The sequence below is a fragment of the Pseudopipra pipra genome, chromosome 5 (genome assembly GCF_036250125.1).
Source record: "Pseudopipra pipra isolate bDixPip1 chromosome 5, bDixPip1.hap1, whole genome shotgun sequence".
NCBI lineage: Eukaryota > Metazoa > Chordata > Aves > Passeriformes > Pipridae > Pseudopipra > Pseudopipra pipra.
This window is the reverse complement of record NC_087553.1, coordinates 60,738,568-60,756,092: the sequence shown is the minus strand read 5'-3', so window position 1 is coordinate 60,756,092 and position 17,525 is coordinate 60,738,568. Positions and strand designations below refer to the sequence as shown.

General features: G+C 39.1%; 1 protein-coding gene across 2 annotated transcripts in view; it reads left to right on the top strand.

The window, feature by feature from the left end:
* ABCD2 (ATP binding cassette subfamily D member 2) overlaps positions 1–17,525 on the top strand; it is a 45,665-nt gene that overhangs the window by 4,900 nt on the left and 23,240 nt on the right. Inside the window, exons 3-6 of one of the 2 annotated variants that reach the window (XM_064656296.1) lie at positions 356–477; positions 3,243–3,411; positions 6,452–6,546; positions 7,953–8,098. In XM_064656296.1, the coding sequence (XP_064512366.1) occupies positions 356–477; positions 3,243–3,411; positions 6,452–6,546; positions 7,953–8,098 (532 nt within the window). Of the gene's footprint in view, positions 1–355; positions 478–1,936; positions 2,096–3,242; positions 3,412–6,451; positions 6,547–7,952; positions 8,099–17,525 lie in introns of those variants that run through there. The other variant, XM_064656297.1, reaches the window with a different exon arrangement.

Below are 17,525 nucleotides of genomic sequence, written 5' to 3'. Positions count from 1 at the left end.
ACTCCTGCTCGATGAGCTGGCCTGGGTGCTGGAATCAGCCGTCAGTAAATTCTGCATTTACCTTAAGGAGGAATGCTGCATCAGTGTAGTTAAACCATGCCTGGTGCATAGTATAAGAGAATAGGATGTTTTGCATAACAAGATGAATTCCATATGCTCCCACTTATTCTTTGTTACCAAGTTATCTACAGTAGTTACATTCACCAGTTCTTTTTGAAAGATTGTCTTTATAGAGCTAAGGTTTTCTTAATTTAAAAGCTGTTCTATAATAGCTCACGTTCTAATAGTAATTTAATTTGTAGAGATAATTTTAAGCAGAATATTTTAACAGAAAACTTTTTTTTTTTACTTTTAGAGTTGGAAGATGGCCAGAAACAGGCAATGGTTAGTGAAAGAACAGAAGCTTTTACTACATCACGAAACTTGCTGATCTCTGGAGCAGATGCTATTGAAAGGATTATGTCTTCATACAAAGAGGTGCTGTACATCTGTCATATGTGAAACAGTAGAGAAAAAAGTAAATCAGAATTTACTTTTAATTTAAGATATAAAAAAAGTTGTAAAGTTTTTTATTAAAAAATATAAAAAAAAAATTAAAGGCAGATTCTGTTGCAAAGAAATCCATGGAGATCTTTGAACTGGTAGTTTGATCTTTAGAGTTAAGTCAATGAAGAGTCTAAAGTACACAGCTGCCTGTATGGTGCAACACGTGGTTGTAAGTTTTAATACTTGTGTTCAGGTGCCATTAGAGAGTGATAGAAGTTCCTGGAATGTGAGTGATAAAGGTTCAAATTCCTCTTCTGTTTGGAGCACAGACCTGAGTTCAGGCTGTCTGCCTCCACTTCTCTTGGAAGTGTCATAAAATCATAGAATAGTTTGATTGGAAGGGTCTTTAAAGGTCTTCTAGTCCAACTCCCCCACCATGAGCAGGGACATCTTCAATTGGTTGCTCAGAGCCCTGTCCAACCTAACTTTGAGTACTTCCAGGGATGGGGCATCTCCACCTCTAAGCAGCCTATTCCAATCATGTTTTGTATGAAACACAGGGAGAATTGAATAGTTATTTCCTGTCTACATAAATGGTGAGGCTGTTTTCAGTATCTTGTGAACCTGCTAAGTTTTAAGTAATTTTGCAAAGTAAAGAAATTTTAGCAGGAAAAAATCCACTTTGGGACAGCAAATATTCTAGAAGTACAGGATGTTCATCTGAAAGATTAGAGATATGGTTTCAGATCCTTACCCAAATTCCAGTAAAGTTGGGCTTCCATCTGTGGTCTCTTGGGGATTTCTCTAGGTGCCAGCTGTTAAGCCAAAGAAAAGTGAGACGGTGCTGTTATTCTCCTCAACATTTCCTTCTCAATGTTGGTTCTGCATTCGTTAATTGGTGTTTGCTTGGCCCTTTGGTGGGAACCCCTTTTCCCAGTGCAGTGTGAGGAGGCATGCATTAACTAGGCAGCTTATCAAAGACTATGGATTCTGTTACTTGGAATCCAGCCATAATAGCTACAGCTTTGTAAATTGGAGGAGGTGGGGTAGTTTGGTGCCTTCAGATACAGACTTTGACAAAGCCAGAGTCTGTGCTGTTTTCAGAAGGAATCCTTCTAATGGGCTATGGTTTTTGACCTATGCTCCTTTAGCTGTTTCCCTGCTTGGCCTCTGCTCTAAAGATACTACCAGATAACCTATTATACACTGATGTAGTTTCTATTGTATTTTCAACATTTAAGTCATTTATATAATGTACATGAGGACTTAGAAACTCTGGGGGTTTATTTTTTGGAAACAAAAATATCCACCACATAGTAGAAGAACTGAACAAACTCACTTTTTTATAACAAGACCAATTCTATGAATTTCCATCTTAATTTTACATTTACACTTCTCTTCAAGAGATGCGGCAGCGCTTTAACCACATTGTCATTCCCGTTTCATGACTCGGGCAGTTTCCACAGGACAGTGTACTTCAACCCACTTCAAGTGGTAGTGCAGTTCCAGTTCTTGCCCACCTGATCCACCAGGGCAGCCTTCTTCAAGACAATGTAATTCAGCGTGCAGAGGAGGAGGGCTCGACTTTTCTTTGCAGTCAACTGTTCAGGTGGGAGTATTTAGAGTTTTGACAAAGTGAGTCTGTAGGGTCATTGTTTAGAAACTTACTACAAGTTATGTTTCTTGTGGAGCACAGCTGGTACAAGTTTCATTTGTAACATGCAGGATTCTTTCCATCACCCTCCAATGGAGTGATGGCTATGTAGCTAGAACTAGCACTCACTTCTGAGTCTGGCACAAATAGTGAAGCTTAAAGTTGGAATTATGTATGCTGTAACAGGTGATCTCAGTCATGGAGTGTATGTATTTAACCACAGCAAGCTAAAGATTTTATAATCTTTATCTAATTTTGTTGCTATTCTTCTTTTTCTCTATGCATTTAGTATAAAATTAATCCTTTTAAATCCATCTAATTTATAATAAGAGGCCTGGGTTTAATTCTTCGCTGCCAGCAGATGGAGGCAGTTCTTTATGAGCTCTTGGTGGTGTTGCTGCTCATGAATAGTAAGTTACTAGGTTCAGGGATCTGTTGTTTCTGTCTTTACCAGGTGGAAATTGTGACAAAAGGACCAAAAAAAAAATTGAGAAAGCCTTTTAAGAGACCTCACCATCTTAGAAACTCCCAGTTCTAATCCAAGGTCTCAGATTTAGTTCTGGTGCTGCAGCATGCAGTTGCCAGAAGAATAATTTCTGTTTTGTACTGTATTTTAAATTAGGATACCCTGGTGCTTCTCTTGTACACAGAAAAGCACACTTTTCCCACAGGAGGTTTCAGGAAAAAAAAGGAAATAAACATAAATAACTGTAGATGCCATTTTTCTCACTTCTGTGGACCTTTATTTTTTTCTGGAAAATGCAGAAATTTTGTTTATCTCTTGTATGACAGGCTATCTGTTTTCAGATGTGTTAGTAGCTATTCTCTGCTGCTTGAAGACTCTACTGATCCACAAAAAAGATCAGTCCCTGCAACCTCTTCATTTATTGGAGCTATCATAGCTTACATTGGCTGAAATCAAACTGTCCTTTCTGCTGGCTGGTAGCAGCTATGAGTGGCATATGGGTTAGCACAGAATCTTGAGGAATGAAAATGGATTGGTGTTGAAGGATGCTTTGTTGATCCTGTTGATCTTTGACCAAACATTTGGTTAGTAGAATTTGTGGAGTATCACTGAAATGAGGCATTTATTGTTTCTCAGGTCACTGAGCTAGCAGGATACACTGCCCGTGTCTACAACATGTTTTCAGTCTTTGATGAGGTGAAGAGAGGCATCTACAAAAGAACTGCTGTTATTCAAGGGTCTGTAAACAACAGCAAGAATGAAGATAAAGCAGAGTTACACATTGATGGGCCCTTAGAAATCAAAGGTAATTAATTCATATTTGTGTCTGTTTCCCAGGGGATGGGAGGGAGGCATGGTGCAGTGGGACAGGAGTGAACAGAGAGGTTTTTTCTACAACTAATCTACCTCTCAGCCTAAATACCACAGAGGCCGTGTTACCTTTCATTTTAACCTCCTGCTGTCTTGTAATTCTGTCCTTAAGGTATGCTTTTCTTATACACAAAATGACTCAATTTTTTTCTGTGAAAACTTCAAACAAAAAAGGCGTTTCAACTATGCTATTATTGATGGTGGTGATATTATTATTCTTACACAGACAGTGCCTGTTTCCCTTGGACACTTCATTTTTTTCAGAAAGCTGGGACTAACATTTTCACTTCAAAGATCACATTATTTTGTTTGAGGCAGAAGGAAAGAACAGATTGGTTCAGTAGTTTTTGACAAAAATACTATGTTTTCAATGATTAAAGTTCAGCCCGTGCTCATTTTTTCGTAATTTAGTGGGAATCTTCAACTGAAAAAACAACTTCACCCTTGTCCTCACCTCTCAAATGATCAGCATAAACCTCTTCCCTCCTGTCCCTCTCCTGTATCTTTCTGGTGCCACTATCTTTCTGTCTCCACCGTCCCTGGGGCATTTACTGTGTACATCTGTTTCTTGCCGTGCTCCATTATGTGATGCCTCTCTCTGCCTCTTGCATCCAGCTTCTGTCTGACGTACTTAAAGGCAGCTTTTGCAATGGCTTTATCCTCACTTTCCCAACAGACCATTTCTGCTGCTCCCCTCTGTGATGTTGAAAAGCCTCATTCCCTCCCTTTGGCTTTTGGAAACTTAAGCCTCAGTAGAGTTAAGGACCCCAAAGGGCTCTTTATGAAATAACTACTTGCAGTAATTTCAACAGTGCTGCCCTTCAGCTCAGATTTCTCAAAGGTCCTCTGACAAGGTGCTTCACAACAAACAGTCTGATGCAGCATGGTGGGTAGGTGTAGAAATAGCTGATGTCTTAATTTTGTAGATCTTGGTAATATTTGGCTGACAGTAAAAGAAATAGCATTTTATAACTGTTGCATTTTGTCATGTACATGAGAAAAGGTTTGTAGTTCCTGGAGCAACAAAGTAATTTGGAGACTCTTTTTAGATAGATAAAACGAATCCCAAATACAGTTCAGATATGCAGGCGTGTTGTTTATGTTCCCTTTTGGTCTAGTATACATAAACCCCCCTCCTTTTTTCTCTGCAGCCTTTTCCCAAGATTTCATTCCACTACATTTCATCCAGTCTGAATTCCTCCTAAGCCATGGTGACTAGCATTTGTTCTTGAGTGGTTGTAGCTCTCAGAGGCAGCTAGCCAAGACCAAGCATTGTGCACAAGGATTTAAAAAGAATTTAGGCCAGATGAATCTAGGCCACAGGCTCCACACTTTTTATGACAAGTCCTGTTGTAATAGTGTTTTTCCTCCTTTGTTTTGGTCTTGATACTTCAGAAATCCCTGAATAGTGGATTTGTGTGTGGATAAAAGTACACGTGTCTGCTTTGTTAGAAAAGAAAAATCTTAATATTCAGCTTCCCCAGTGACTCTGAACATATAATACTTATTTCCTTTTGAATCATCCAGTATAAGTCTGTGTAACTAACCGATGTCTGTTTTGTGCCTTGTATTTACTGTTGTCAGTAAGAATGTGAAAATATGAATATGATAATAATTCTGCTTTATAGTGTATCTAATAATTCATAATTTAAAAAATTAAATAGGATTTTGTACATCTTGTACAAATACTATCAAATTGTATTTCTGATTACACATAAATATACTTTAAAAGCATACTAAAGTTGCAATCAAATGCTGTGAAGGAAATGAGAATTAAGTATACTTAATGCTTACTAGCTTACTGTATTTTATCCTAGATTTATTTTAACTACAGTGTCTCCACTGTATCCAAGTAATTTCTTTTAACAGCAAAACACTTTTTTTCCCCATAATCTCATACTGGACACCACAGAACTGTTTTAAGTAAAACTTATTATGGGAAAAAAAGAATTCTGGGACTGCTGCATGGCACAGAAATTTTTGCCCAGGTTGTTATAGTTTGACAAAGTTGCAAGCAATTGAAAATAGAGCCTCTATATGGAAAATGTAAAACTAACCTTAACTGAAGGAAACGCTACCAGAGCCTTTTATGATAACTCAGCTTTGCATTACTTACATTTTCTTTGTTCAGAGTAGTCTAAGTTGTAAATAAACAGCTTTCTAATACAAAGAGAAATCTCTTCCTTTGCATCTTTTCTGTAAAGGTAATTTCTGATATTTGTCTAGGAACCCAAGGGGTCAGGTTCTATTAGAGAAGTCTGTTAACAGGCGACTGAGAAGTTAGAATTAGTTTCATTTTTTTACTGTTTCCAGGAGAATTTATTTCGAAGTCCTTGTGTTACAGCGTATCCAAATGTCTGATAGAGATTGCATATTTAAATTTACCAGAAATTGAAATACTAAGTGTATGTACCTGATGGAAATGTTACATGATCTTCTGCAAATACTTACAAGACACGTTTGCAGTGTCTGTGGCATCAAAAAGAGATGGAAGCAAGCCATTAAACCTTTTTTTCTTTTGCTTTTGTTGCTGGAGGAGACTGAAATGTGCTCCAACTTTCAGGGCTGGTAGTGATTTCTAATTAAATCCTCAAAAGAAGGTTCACTGGTCTGCCCATGGCTAAGGCTGTCCTTGAACTTTTTTATTGATTGGTATTAAACAGCTGTTTCAAATAAAATATAGTAAATACAGGTAGAATTTAAATGAACACATCTTTATAGTGCATCATATATTTGTGATGCATACTGTGCATTATGTTTATGATCAAATTTAGGATTCATTGCACATTCTTGGCTACTACTGACAGTGTCTTTCTGAGTAGCTAAGATTTATTATTCAGATTTTCCACTGGAGCACATAAGAGAGCTGTTTCAAACACCAGTCTGTACTTCTCAGCCGTGCACAGAAACTGTCACAAATCATTGCTTAGTGGAAGGCTTTGCAAACTGTTAATTTTTATTTTTTTTCTTTCTAGGGAGAGTAATTGATGTTGATCAAGGAATTATTTGTGAAAATGTTCCTATTATTACTCCGAATGGCGATGTGGTGGTTTCCAGACTAAACTTCAAAGTAAGATGATATGCAAGAATCTTCTGATTGTTGCCATCACATTAACATAAACAGCACAGAATTCATATACCTTATGTTAAGTACTTGGAGGAGCATATGGATAAAAGGGAAAGTCCAGAAAGGTAGGCATAGTAGCTTGATAGAGGCAGACATATGTAGTTTATCCTGCTCAAAGAAAGAGAAGGGAGGATTTCTGGTGCTTTTGCCAGGTGAAAAACCAAACTGAGATTTTCAAAGGTGAATGTAGCAGTATGCATCCATCTTTAGTTAACTTCAATGGAATTGGGATGCTTTACTCACACAGGCTCCTTTAAAAGTCTGAGTTCACAGCAACAGTGAAAAAATCAAATCTGTAGTTTCACTTGATCGCCACAAAGAGCAGTGCTGGCTAACAGCTGACAGCATTGCTCACAAGCCCAGGTGGGGAGTATTTACTCAGTACAAACTTTATTGTTTTTAAAAACCTATTTCAGATACTTCTTGCTACCTGCTCACAATTTTAATGAATGACCTTTACTGAATTACTCCCATATGTATCCTGATCTGATATTCCATTGCAGGTGTTACTACTTTTAAAAAGAGCTGAATTTGTCAGAACACTAACATGAACAGTTCCAGCAGGTCTTCTAATTTAGCTAAAGCAGTGTTCCTTTTGCCACCTCTGTGGTGTAGGAATTAGGAACTAGGTGAAAAGGGTCCTAGCTATAGCAAAACTTGCAATGACTTCAGTGTAGGAATTTCAGATTTGTAAAATCATAACATTTTATAAATATAAATGTCTGGTCAAGCAGACATTTATATTTATTCATTTGGCTCAAGAGACAGAAACAAAGAAAATATAACAGTCAATATATTTCTGTAAAGCACAGACAATAGCATTGTGATTATGCATAAATATACAGTCATATATACTCAGGGTAATATTCAAATGAGTAAAAAAAAAGTGGATTATAGCCAAACTAACACAGGTAATTAAGTGGGAAAAGGCAATATGAAGTAAATGTTCTGAATAATTTGATAGGCTCCCATTGCTGCAGTTGATATCAGAGGTAGGCACAGTGCTGCTCAGTGCTCCGTTAACACCCTTGGACCTAATCTGCATTAGAATAATTGATTCTGATTGTGGTGTATTGACACTGTAATATTAATAATAATTGACACTGTAATAATCAGTGTAGTTTATAGAGACACTCAGACATAATAGAAATTATTTTCATTATCTCAGCCCACATATTATATCTAAAGCCACTGTTTCCAGTATAGTTGCATGAATATGTGCAGGTAATCAATGAAATGGGTTGATAATTTGATATAAATGCTCATGTAACTCCCTCTTAGGGCTCTTAGACTGTCTTGTGCCACATACATTGCATAGTAACATCTTTGTGTTTTCCTCCTCTTTACAGGTCGAGGAGGGGATGAATCTTTTAATCACTGGACCCAATGGCTGTGGAAAGAGTTCACTCTTCAGAATTTTAAGTGGTTTGTGGCCTGTGTATGAAGGAGTTCTCTACAAACCCCCTCCGCAGCACATGTTTTATATACCACAAAGGTATGTGTCTTGCTCAGGGTGATACCTTTTATCTAGTTACATGAATTTTGACCCTGCTTCTCTTACTTTTAATCTGTGATCTGTACAGCCAAGTTAAAAGGTTGTAAGCACAACCTCAGCTCTATGGAGTGTGCTTAAAAGAGATCCCTTCTTGTTGGTGATGCAGCATTGTTAGTCACTGCAAAGAGCTCACATACATTTGTGTTAGAGTCTATGTTCGCTGATGGCTAATGTTCTGGATGTTTGGAATCATGGGAGCAGACTAGAGTCTGAAAGAAATTTGAAATAGACCTCACATATCTCAATTCTGATTTCACTTTAAAACCAAAGATCAAAACAAATGAGTATTTTGGTTCCTAAGTGTTGAAATAATATTCAGAACTTTCACACCACAAGACCAGAATCCAATCCAATAGTAACTGCAGATTGCCTTTTTAATAATATGTGCTCATTTCACTAAGGAGTGTGCCTTTTTTGTGCTTCTTTTGTATTCTGATATGCTGTTTGACTCTCAGTGCATATTTTAATGCAATTGATTCTAGAATATCTCCTTAGAGACTTCTAACTACATTGTTTTGCAAAAGCAAAATCAAACACAGAATCTCTTACTTTTGTAGTTCATTTCTTCCCGTGGGCAAAAGAAGTATTCATGGTACAGTTTGTAGTCTTGTTTAAAAAGTACAAGCTACTAACCTGAATGGAAAATATTAACTGATTAGTAGATTTCCCTTGCTGCAGGTGAAGGTAGCAAAGAACACTGCTCTGTATTTTTTTCAAATATCTCTATAATTTATCACTAGTCATTGTCATTTTTCTGATCCACTCAAGGGTTTTAATCAAGAACTTGGAACAAAATACTTTATTAAATGTTTTTCAAAACAATATTTCAAAATACCCATTGTGCAGGACATTCTTAAAACCAGTTTTATTCTCATACAGAAGAAAAGCTATTCTGAATTTTTTTCTTGCAGAAAATTTTGAGTTTCAGCCACTTCCATCCTCTGTGTGATCCCAGCCCCTACTCATATCAACACCTATGGTTGGCTTGGCTACAGCCCTTCCTCTTTACTTATGTTCCCTTTATTCTGTGAATGCAAACAAACTCATCTTGCATTCAGGCAGATTTGGCAAAGTGCTGTTTGAGGGGATTGAATCACATCTGCTGGGTTTTCATTTCCATAAGCATGCTCCTTTGTTAGCTGCTTCCCTAGCTTTGCAGTGCTGGCGGAATTCGTCCAGCAGACCTCTTCTCTGAAACGTTTCCAAAGTTTTGGCCAGAATTCACCCAACATCTTTGCAGCCCCCTGTTACCTAAGCTATGTAGGGATTGGCATAAGTATCACTCACATACAGTCCATCCTAATAGCATCCTCCAGGGGGAAAGGTGCTGCTGTGGTGTCTTTGGGACATCTAAGGGATATTGCCATAGCTCAGCTCTGTCGCTCTTTGTGAGCTCTGTGCTTCTGGGAGTATTTTTAGGCAGTACAGAGATATTCCCTTCCCTAGGGAACAGAACAGTGTCTGGGAAATGGGGCAACAATGAGTGACAGAGAAGGCTGTTCTGCAGAAGTGCTATGCCTTGACTGTTGCTGAAGATTCTGAAGTCTACTTTGGGGGAGTTCAGCTGTGTTGCTGTGGGTTCTGGTGGCTCAGAAGTGTGGCCTGTCACTCATCAGTGTCTTGTATTTGGAAAGGGACTTAAACTGAGTCTTGTAGGGGTTTGTGGGTGAATGTGGCTGAAGGGAATGATAAATGACAGCAGTTTGTTGGATGTCCATGAGGATCCCAAGTTGCTTTTTTGCCCATTGTATTTGTTCTTTGGGCATACAGAGTCTTCGATGAATATCTGAGACACTAAGAATTACTTGGAGCATATTTTTTCTGCCTTTAATCTACTTCTGAGTGTTTTAACAGTTCATTTAGTTAAGGCCTAAATAAATTACACATTCAGTTGGAGTTTTCTATCTGTCCCTGGCTCTAGTATACACTTAGAATTTCTGTAGTGGTTTGTGAACTGTTCTGAAGTCCACAAATTAAAGAGGCTTGTTTTGTAAGGTCCTGCTGGTGCAACCATTTTGCTTATTAACCCTGTGCAAATTGCTGCTTGATCAGGATTCTCTTCTGTTTATTTTTTTCTCAACATAATCCTATGAATTCTAGATTAAAAATATAGTGCCCTGCCTACATTTCATGATATAGATATTTCAGCATCACTTCAGGGAAAATTGTTCCTATCAGTCTGGCAGATGTTCTGGACTGACAGGATCTGGGAGTTGGTAGTTGATGTCAACCTGGCTTCAGCCCACCTCACTCTTTCGTTTGGGGAGTAGGTGAAAACTGTGGTGTAGCAGAAAGCTCTTGAATTGGTGGATGTCCATCAGAGCAGCAAGTTAGGATGACATCACTGTGTTTAAGTGTATACATTATGTCTCCAGTCTGAGAGCATGGCAGGTGGCTTTCCATGAGTGGACAGTTAGCACTGAGCCTGGTAAGAGCTGACTTCTGCATGCCTGTGGCTGAGTTTAATTCTGCATCAGCCCTTTTTGAGTCAAGCGTGGGAAGCCTCATCTGCTCATGCGAATAGTGGAGAATACAGTGACTACTGAGTAACAAAATACTCCATAGTAAATAGGAGCTCACTGAAAAGATTATTTTTTCGTCTCTGTTTGTAATGTTCCAGCATAGTATTCCAGAAGTATGTGGGAAATCACGTGTCTTTGCTGAGATCAAAAGCTACACACAAAAGTATGATTTATTAAAAGGTGAATTAGCTCATTGTATACTCGAAATTTCATCAGCGCTTCAAGGACTTTGTAGTTAGCATTACTTAGTGGTATGTACACTTTAAAACAGAGCCTTAAGAGTTCCTATCTTTTTGGGGTTTTTTAGATTGCTTAGCATCATTACAGTGCTTTTTTTACATTTTACCGTGAATCACTGTGAGGGTTTTTTTTCCTCCCCTTATATAGGCCTTGCAGAGTTTGTCTTTAATCAGTCACAGTTCTGGAGGAGGCTGATGGCACAAACTGCCCTTTTTGGGGGGCAAGGTGAGAGAAGCCCAGGGATTTCAGCAGTTCTGCCACTGTCTGTGACAGGCCTGTACAAGAGGAGGATGGGCAGAAGAGAGGGAGGCCAGAGGGGAGCGAGGTTTGATGGGCCTTTAAGCAGTCCAGCATCATTTGGTGCCAGAATAAGCTTGTTGGATCAGTGCTAGGAACTGGTCAGAGCTCAACAAGTTGTCAGATCTCATTGGAGCCTCAGTAACTGGCAGAGTGTGTGTTCTTATCCCTTCTTTTACTTGTGTCTCCCTTTTTTCGCAAAGTAAAATTTGTTTGTGTTAACTGCCTCTTTGTGTTTCTCTTTTAATAAACTGGCCAAGAAGGTAGCATGAATCAAAAAAGAAATGCTTGTGGCACTCTAGCTGGTAAGGAATCATGATTCAAATAAAAATTCAGAAACATAATTTTAAATAATGCATAATTAGCAAAAGTATGTAGTGGTTAACATGGGTGCTGATGCTAAAGATATAACCATAAGATGTATCTGTAGCACTCGGGGAATTAATGAAGCAGTCAAGCCTTTCACAGCATATCAGCAGTGTATCTGAAAGTAGCTTATTTCTCCAGACTGTGCCATGTTTCTACTCTGTTGGTCTTAAACATAGGAGGAGACTCCATCTCCATGGAATTAGTGTGCTCTAGCACACAATTCCTCCTAGCATTTACTCCAGTGTTACTTGCTCTCCAACTTAAAGCCTCAGCTTTTTCAGTTTAAGGAAATGCAGATTCTGCACATGTTGGCTCTCATTTCCTTAGTTCTCCATCATTTGATATAAACACCAGCAGAATTGCACACCTACATACTTGCAGGTTACCTTGACAACACCACAGGAATATTCCTCACTATCTCTGCACTGTGAAGCTGCAGTAAAGCTCTAATTACCACTGGGTTATTGATATAAATTGTTAATAATTTTCTGCCTGCTGTGTCTTTATTGTCTTATTTGCATGGAGGAATGTCTCATGCAGTCTCTCTTTGTTCCATAACCTTCGATCACAACTCTCAAGTCTTCCTAGCACAGCACATATCTAAAATGTCCATCAGCATTTTTTTCTGTCTTTCTTGAGGACTGTTTCACATTTGTAGAGCCTGGACTAATTCTTAATCCATACTTCTTTCTCCTCATCTATTGTCACTGTTTTTTCTCTCCACTTTGCTTCTGCTGTAATTTGGGTATTTTTGTGAGAGATGTGTTTCTTCAGTAGCATGCGCAGTTTCTCTATTATTCTGTGTACCATTCTAGTAGAAGACCAACCCACTTTGTCAGCGGTCACAGTGATGGTCCAATTCTGTATTCTCTCTCTTCTTCTATTGCTCATTCAAGTAGGTCTCTTAACATTTCTTTCTTTCAACACCAGGCTTATCAGATGTTAAAATGGAGGCAACCAAAGACGAAGTAGTATCAAATGTAGTTTGTTCTTGTCATTTAAAATTTATATACCGATGTCTTTCTGCCTTCTCATTAATGCTAGGACAGTATGGAAGGTAACAGTTTAAAGATTTATCTGGCCCTCGGAAACTGGTTTTGCATACATCTATCTGCTCTATTTCTGGTGTGTTTGTCTGGGGTTCCTTCACAAGTCTTTTCCTGTCTGGCGTTTTTCCTTCTGTATTCTAAAAATATCCTTGGCTACTAAACAAAATTGCATCAGCTACAGAGATATATTTCTTCTCCTTAGCTCTCATGAGTAATCCAAATGTCTGATGTGATTTGCCTGAGGTAGTCCAAGGATATTCATCACGTGGACAAAACCAAGCAAGAATGTTTCAGTTCTAAGTGATGTAAATAGCAAAGTGATAAAATAAAAGTAATTTTGACATTATAAGCACATGAAAATGTGAAGATTCTAGTATGATTCAAATGTTATCTTATAATGGAGGTAGGTAGTAGTGGCGCTGTCATCCTAAGACAGTTCTTGATTATGTAAACAATTTAATCTTGCAAAATTATTGTGTTTCACTTTCAGATACCCTATATGAGAGAGTTTGTGCATATGGAATACATGTATATGTGGTTCTTCTGTATCAAACTGCTTTCTCGTTAGCATGTTACAGAAGTGGCCTGAGTGAAGTGCTGTGCAAATATGCCTATGGGAGTTCTGTTGCCTCATCTCATTTAGATTGGCTCAGATTTCTCTATGCTATGCTGTATTTTGCACATTCTAGTTTCTTGTCAACTCATACTGCTCTGCATTTAGCTATGATCCTTTTAATTGAGTCAGCTGGAGTTAAACTGTACTTTGGCTACACATGCCAACACTGCACTAGAGATTGTCATTGTCCTTCAGCATTTTGCTGACAGTACACCACCACATCGACTCGGTCTTTTGATACTTTTCCATCAGTTCGTGTTATGCTGTGTAGATACCCCTTCCCTGGCACACTGGATCTATCTGTAATACTTGCTATTATCAAGTTCATGGTACTCCTTTTCAATGTGTTTACTTCCAAAGTTCACCACTTATCTGACAGATGGGAAAAAGGTCTGTGGTAGAGAAGCATTAACACAAAACATAACACAGCACACTTCAGTTTGCATACTATTGACAGATTTGCTTTAACAAATTGCTTGCTACTTTTTGTCTTCTTTTTTCTTTTTTGAGATAAATCATTTCAAGACAGCTTGTGGCCTTGCATCTGAGAGGGCTGTTAGGCTCTCCCCTCAGCCAGGGCACAGCTTTTCCCATTTCATCTTTCTGGCATTCATATAGAAATGCTTGCACTTCTCCTTTCTGATTGAAGGAAGTCCTGTCTTGCCTCCTCTAGAACAGTAAAGTTCTTACCTTGCTGCCCTGTAGGTTGGCTGAAGCTTTGCCTGCCAGGATCACTGCGAAACCTCTCCATTTCCGCTGAAGGCTCACTCACAGCTGTGAAGTTTGAACATCTATTGTTAGGTCTGTGTGCTGACTGTCACAAGTAATGACTGTACTTCTTGGTAGGACATTGCAAACAAAATTCACCAGCACTAACAGTCAGAGGTGGGAAAAGATTTTATGGATTAGCTACTACTCCCTCTTGAGCAATGCCAAGTGTCTTCTTTACTGGCCAGACACAAGAGTTAGCTAATTAAAAAACAGTTCACAGGTCTTTTCTTTTATTAAGGAAAGTCTTGCATAAATCCCAGACTGAAGTCAACTTGCTGCATTGGGGTTTAGTTTAGATTTAAAATGTATTTACATAAATTCAGCACTGATCTTAAGGGCTACTGCTAAACTCATGTTTGTGAAGGACTTCAGCATGCTCTGGGGTTTTGGTCCCTCAGTCCCTTCAGACTGGGGGCATGTCTGGAGCAAGCTGTGGCTATGGGAAGTACCAAGAGGACTAAACATGGGTGAGAAATTGAGATGTGTTGATACATAACTTTTACTCCATATGGAGACTAGTGCATTTCTGAGTGGGCATTTGTCTGAAGCACGGAAGCCAGTACCATTGTTTGCTACAAATGAAGACTCTTGTGACAAGTCTGACTTACCATGAAAGTCCAGGCTTGATGTGATGCAGAGATTTCAGTATTATCTCTTATCTGCTGGTGGTTTTTTTAGTTGAAGCAGGGGCTATTATTACTACCTTCTGTATGGATGGATAGATTTCATATGCCAGACTCATGGAGATGTCTCACTTAAAGCACAATATGATCATTTAACTTGATGCAAGCCAAATCCCTTTTATTTGTGATCCATACAACCTGATAATTCAGAAGATTAAGATCCACTCAGAAACTCATTGCATTCCTTCCAAGTGACAGATACACAGAGGTGTGATGTAAAATGTTGTCAGCTGCAAGTCTGACTAAATACCATAATGTGCATGCAACTAAAAGGTGAAATCCATTTTTGTAAATAAGGCACTATCCCTCCCATTTTGAGTATTGCTTCAGTACTAAGCACATATATCTTGTTTTGGCTCCTGCACAAGAGTGGATGTCACTAATATGTAGACCTTCCTCCATTTATGTTCTTTTGAAATGTTTTCCTCAATGTTATGGAAGAGCTGAATTTTTGTCTGCGAGGACACAAGTTGCAGGAATTTTTCTACTATCAGCTGCTCTGTGTTTCAAATGTATTTTGGACACCATGTTCTTGCCAGCATGAGCTTGCAATGCCTCCACCCCCACTTGGTCCTTTTGATAGAATATTGAGTATGAAAAGTCCTCATTCAGCACCAATAGTTACATGTTACCTGTACAACCTTTCGAGGTATCCATGTATGCGGCAGACTGTTTATGGAACTTCGTTTAAAAGCTGGGAAAAGTAAACTTTGAACTTTTTGTAAAGTAGATTGTCAGATTAGTCTTGACGAGCATTTTATAAATACAAAGGCATCAATAGATTATAGGAACTGACTACATGGCTGGTATTTATAGGACCTATCCCGCAAAACAATTGCAATCTATTTAATCTGTGTTAGGATAATTTTGCTGATGCAAACAGCTCAGAGAATCATAGCATGCCTTGGGTTGGAAGGGACCTTAAAGGTCATGTAGTTCCACCCCCCTGCCATGGGCAGGGACACCTTCCATTAAACCAGGTTGCTCAAAGATCCATCCAGCCTGGCCCTGGACATTTACAGGGATGGGGCATCCACAACTTCCCTTGCCTTTAAAATTTAGTTTTGATAGCAGTGTCTGGGGAACGAATTCACCTACACGTTAACTGAGAACTCTGTAACTTAGCAGTGTTAGGGAGTAATCTGGGGGTTGCATTTACATGACCTAGTTTTTGCAGAGAAATGGCATTACTGTGTCTGGCTTGAGCAGTTACCTCCACCTTAACTGCCCTACGTTGCAACTGTATAACAAAGGATCTTTGACAGATGTACAGAATGGCAAGTGTTCACTATTTCAATAATACTTTACCCAGGAATGTCAGAAAACATGCTTCAAATGCCTTATGCATATCAAATTATGAGAAGCAATTTAGTTACATAATACTGGGAAACACTGGGGAACACAAACTACAAAATCTGCCTGACATAAAAAGCTTGATATGAAAAGGCTGAAAGGATGTTGGTTTTTGTGAGAGAAAGACAGCTGAAAGCTCTAAAACAAGTGTATCAAGTTCCCTGAGAAGAAGTATTTCCTCCTCTTTTGTACTATAGTTTTCAACCAGAAACTCAGTTACAGTGCCCTATGCTTTTAAAAGTCCAGATAGTAGACATAGCCAACACCTTCCTCTTGAAGAGAAGATAATATTTCTTCTCATGCTCTACAGGCTTTGCCTGTTGCCTGCCGCTGTGTCCCGGGCTCCAGAACTGTGTCCCAGCTCCAAGGTAATTCAGCCTTCTCCCAGCCTCTCCACGGTCTGCTCGCTCAGACACATTCTTAGGTTCTAGTTCTGTGTTTGCCTGCCTTCAGGCTGACGATTTCACCCTCTGTCCCTCCTCCAACTCACTGTGGTTTCCAAGGTAAATACGAGTTCAATTCAGCACAGTGATTCTGTTCTGCATTTCTTGGAGACAAATCCATTTTCACTACTAGCTTCCCACCCTCCAGAGAAAAGGCCATTAGTAATTTTTTTTATAGAGGTCTTCAACCCCTACCCCCAGCAGGTTAAAGCAATAAACTATGAACTCATACACCAAAGGTAGAATTTGTCTTTGTTCATTTAGGCAGCTAAAAGTTAGACATTCTTGTGTGAGCTTTATCATGAGTGAACTGTCTACCTCTGGAAGGTGATTTGCTGTTGCAATGCACCAATGAAAGCGTCCATTGTTCATGCCAGTGAGAAAGGTATACATACTCTAAGGCATTAATTAAAATAGCTTTTATTAGAGATAAGGAATAAGTTGATAGCATAGATAATCACAAAATTACAGAATGTTGAGGTCGGGAGGGACCTCTGAAGGTCATCTGATCTACCCCTGTACTCAAACAGGGCCACCTAAAGCTCTTTGCCTAAGACCATGTCAGATGGCTTTTGAATATCTTCAAGGATAGAGACCCTCCAGCCTCTCTGGGAAACTTGCTCTAGTGCTTGATCACACTCACAGTGAAGAATTGTCTCCAGATGCTCATATGGCATCTCCTATTTCAGTTTGTGCCCATTAGCTCTGATGCTGTCACTAGGCACCACTGAGAAGAGTCCAGCTCTGTCCTCTTTGCACCCTCCCTTCAGGTATTTATACAGGTGCTAAGATCCCCTTGAGCCTTCTCTTCTCCAGACTGAAGAGTCCTAGATCTCCCAGTCTTTCCTCACAGGAGGGATGCTCCAGTCCTTTCATCAGCCTTTGTGCTACTTGCATCCCATCAGATGCTAAGAACCCAGCATTTTGCAGCATCAGACAGACCTCTAGTCACAGCACAGCATGCTACACTTGGTCCCATCCATGCTAAGGTTCCTTAGCATTATGGTCTTTAGCACTCTGGTAG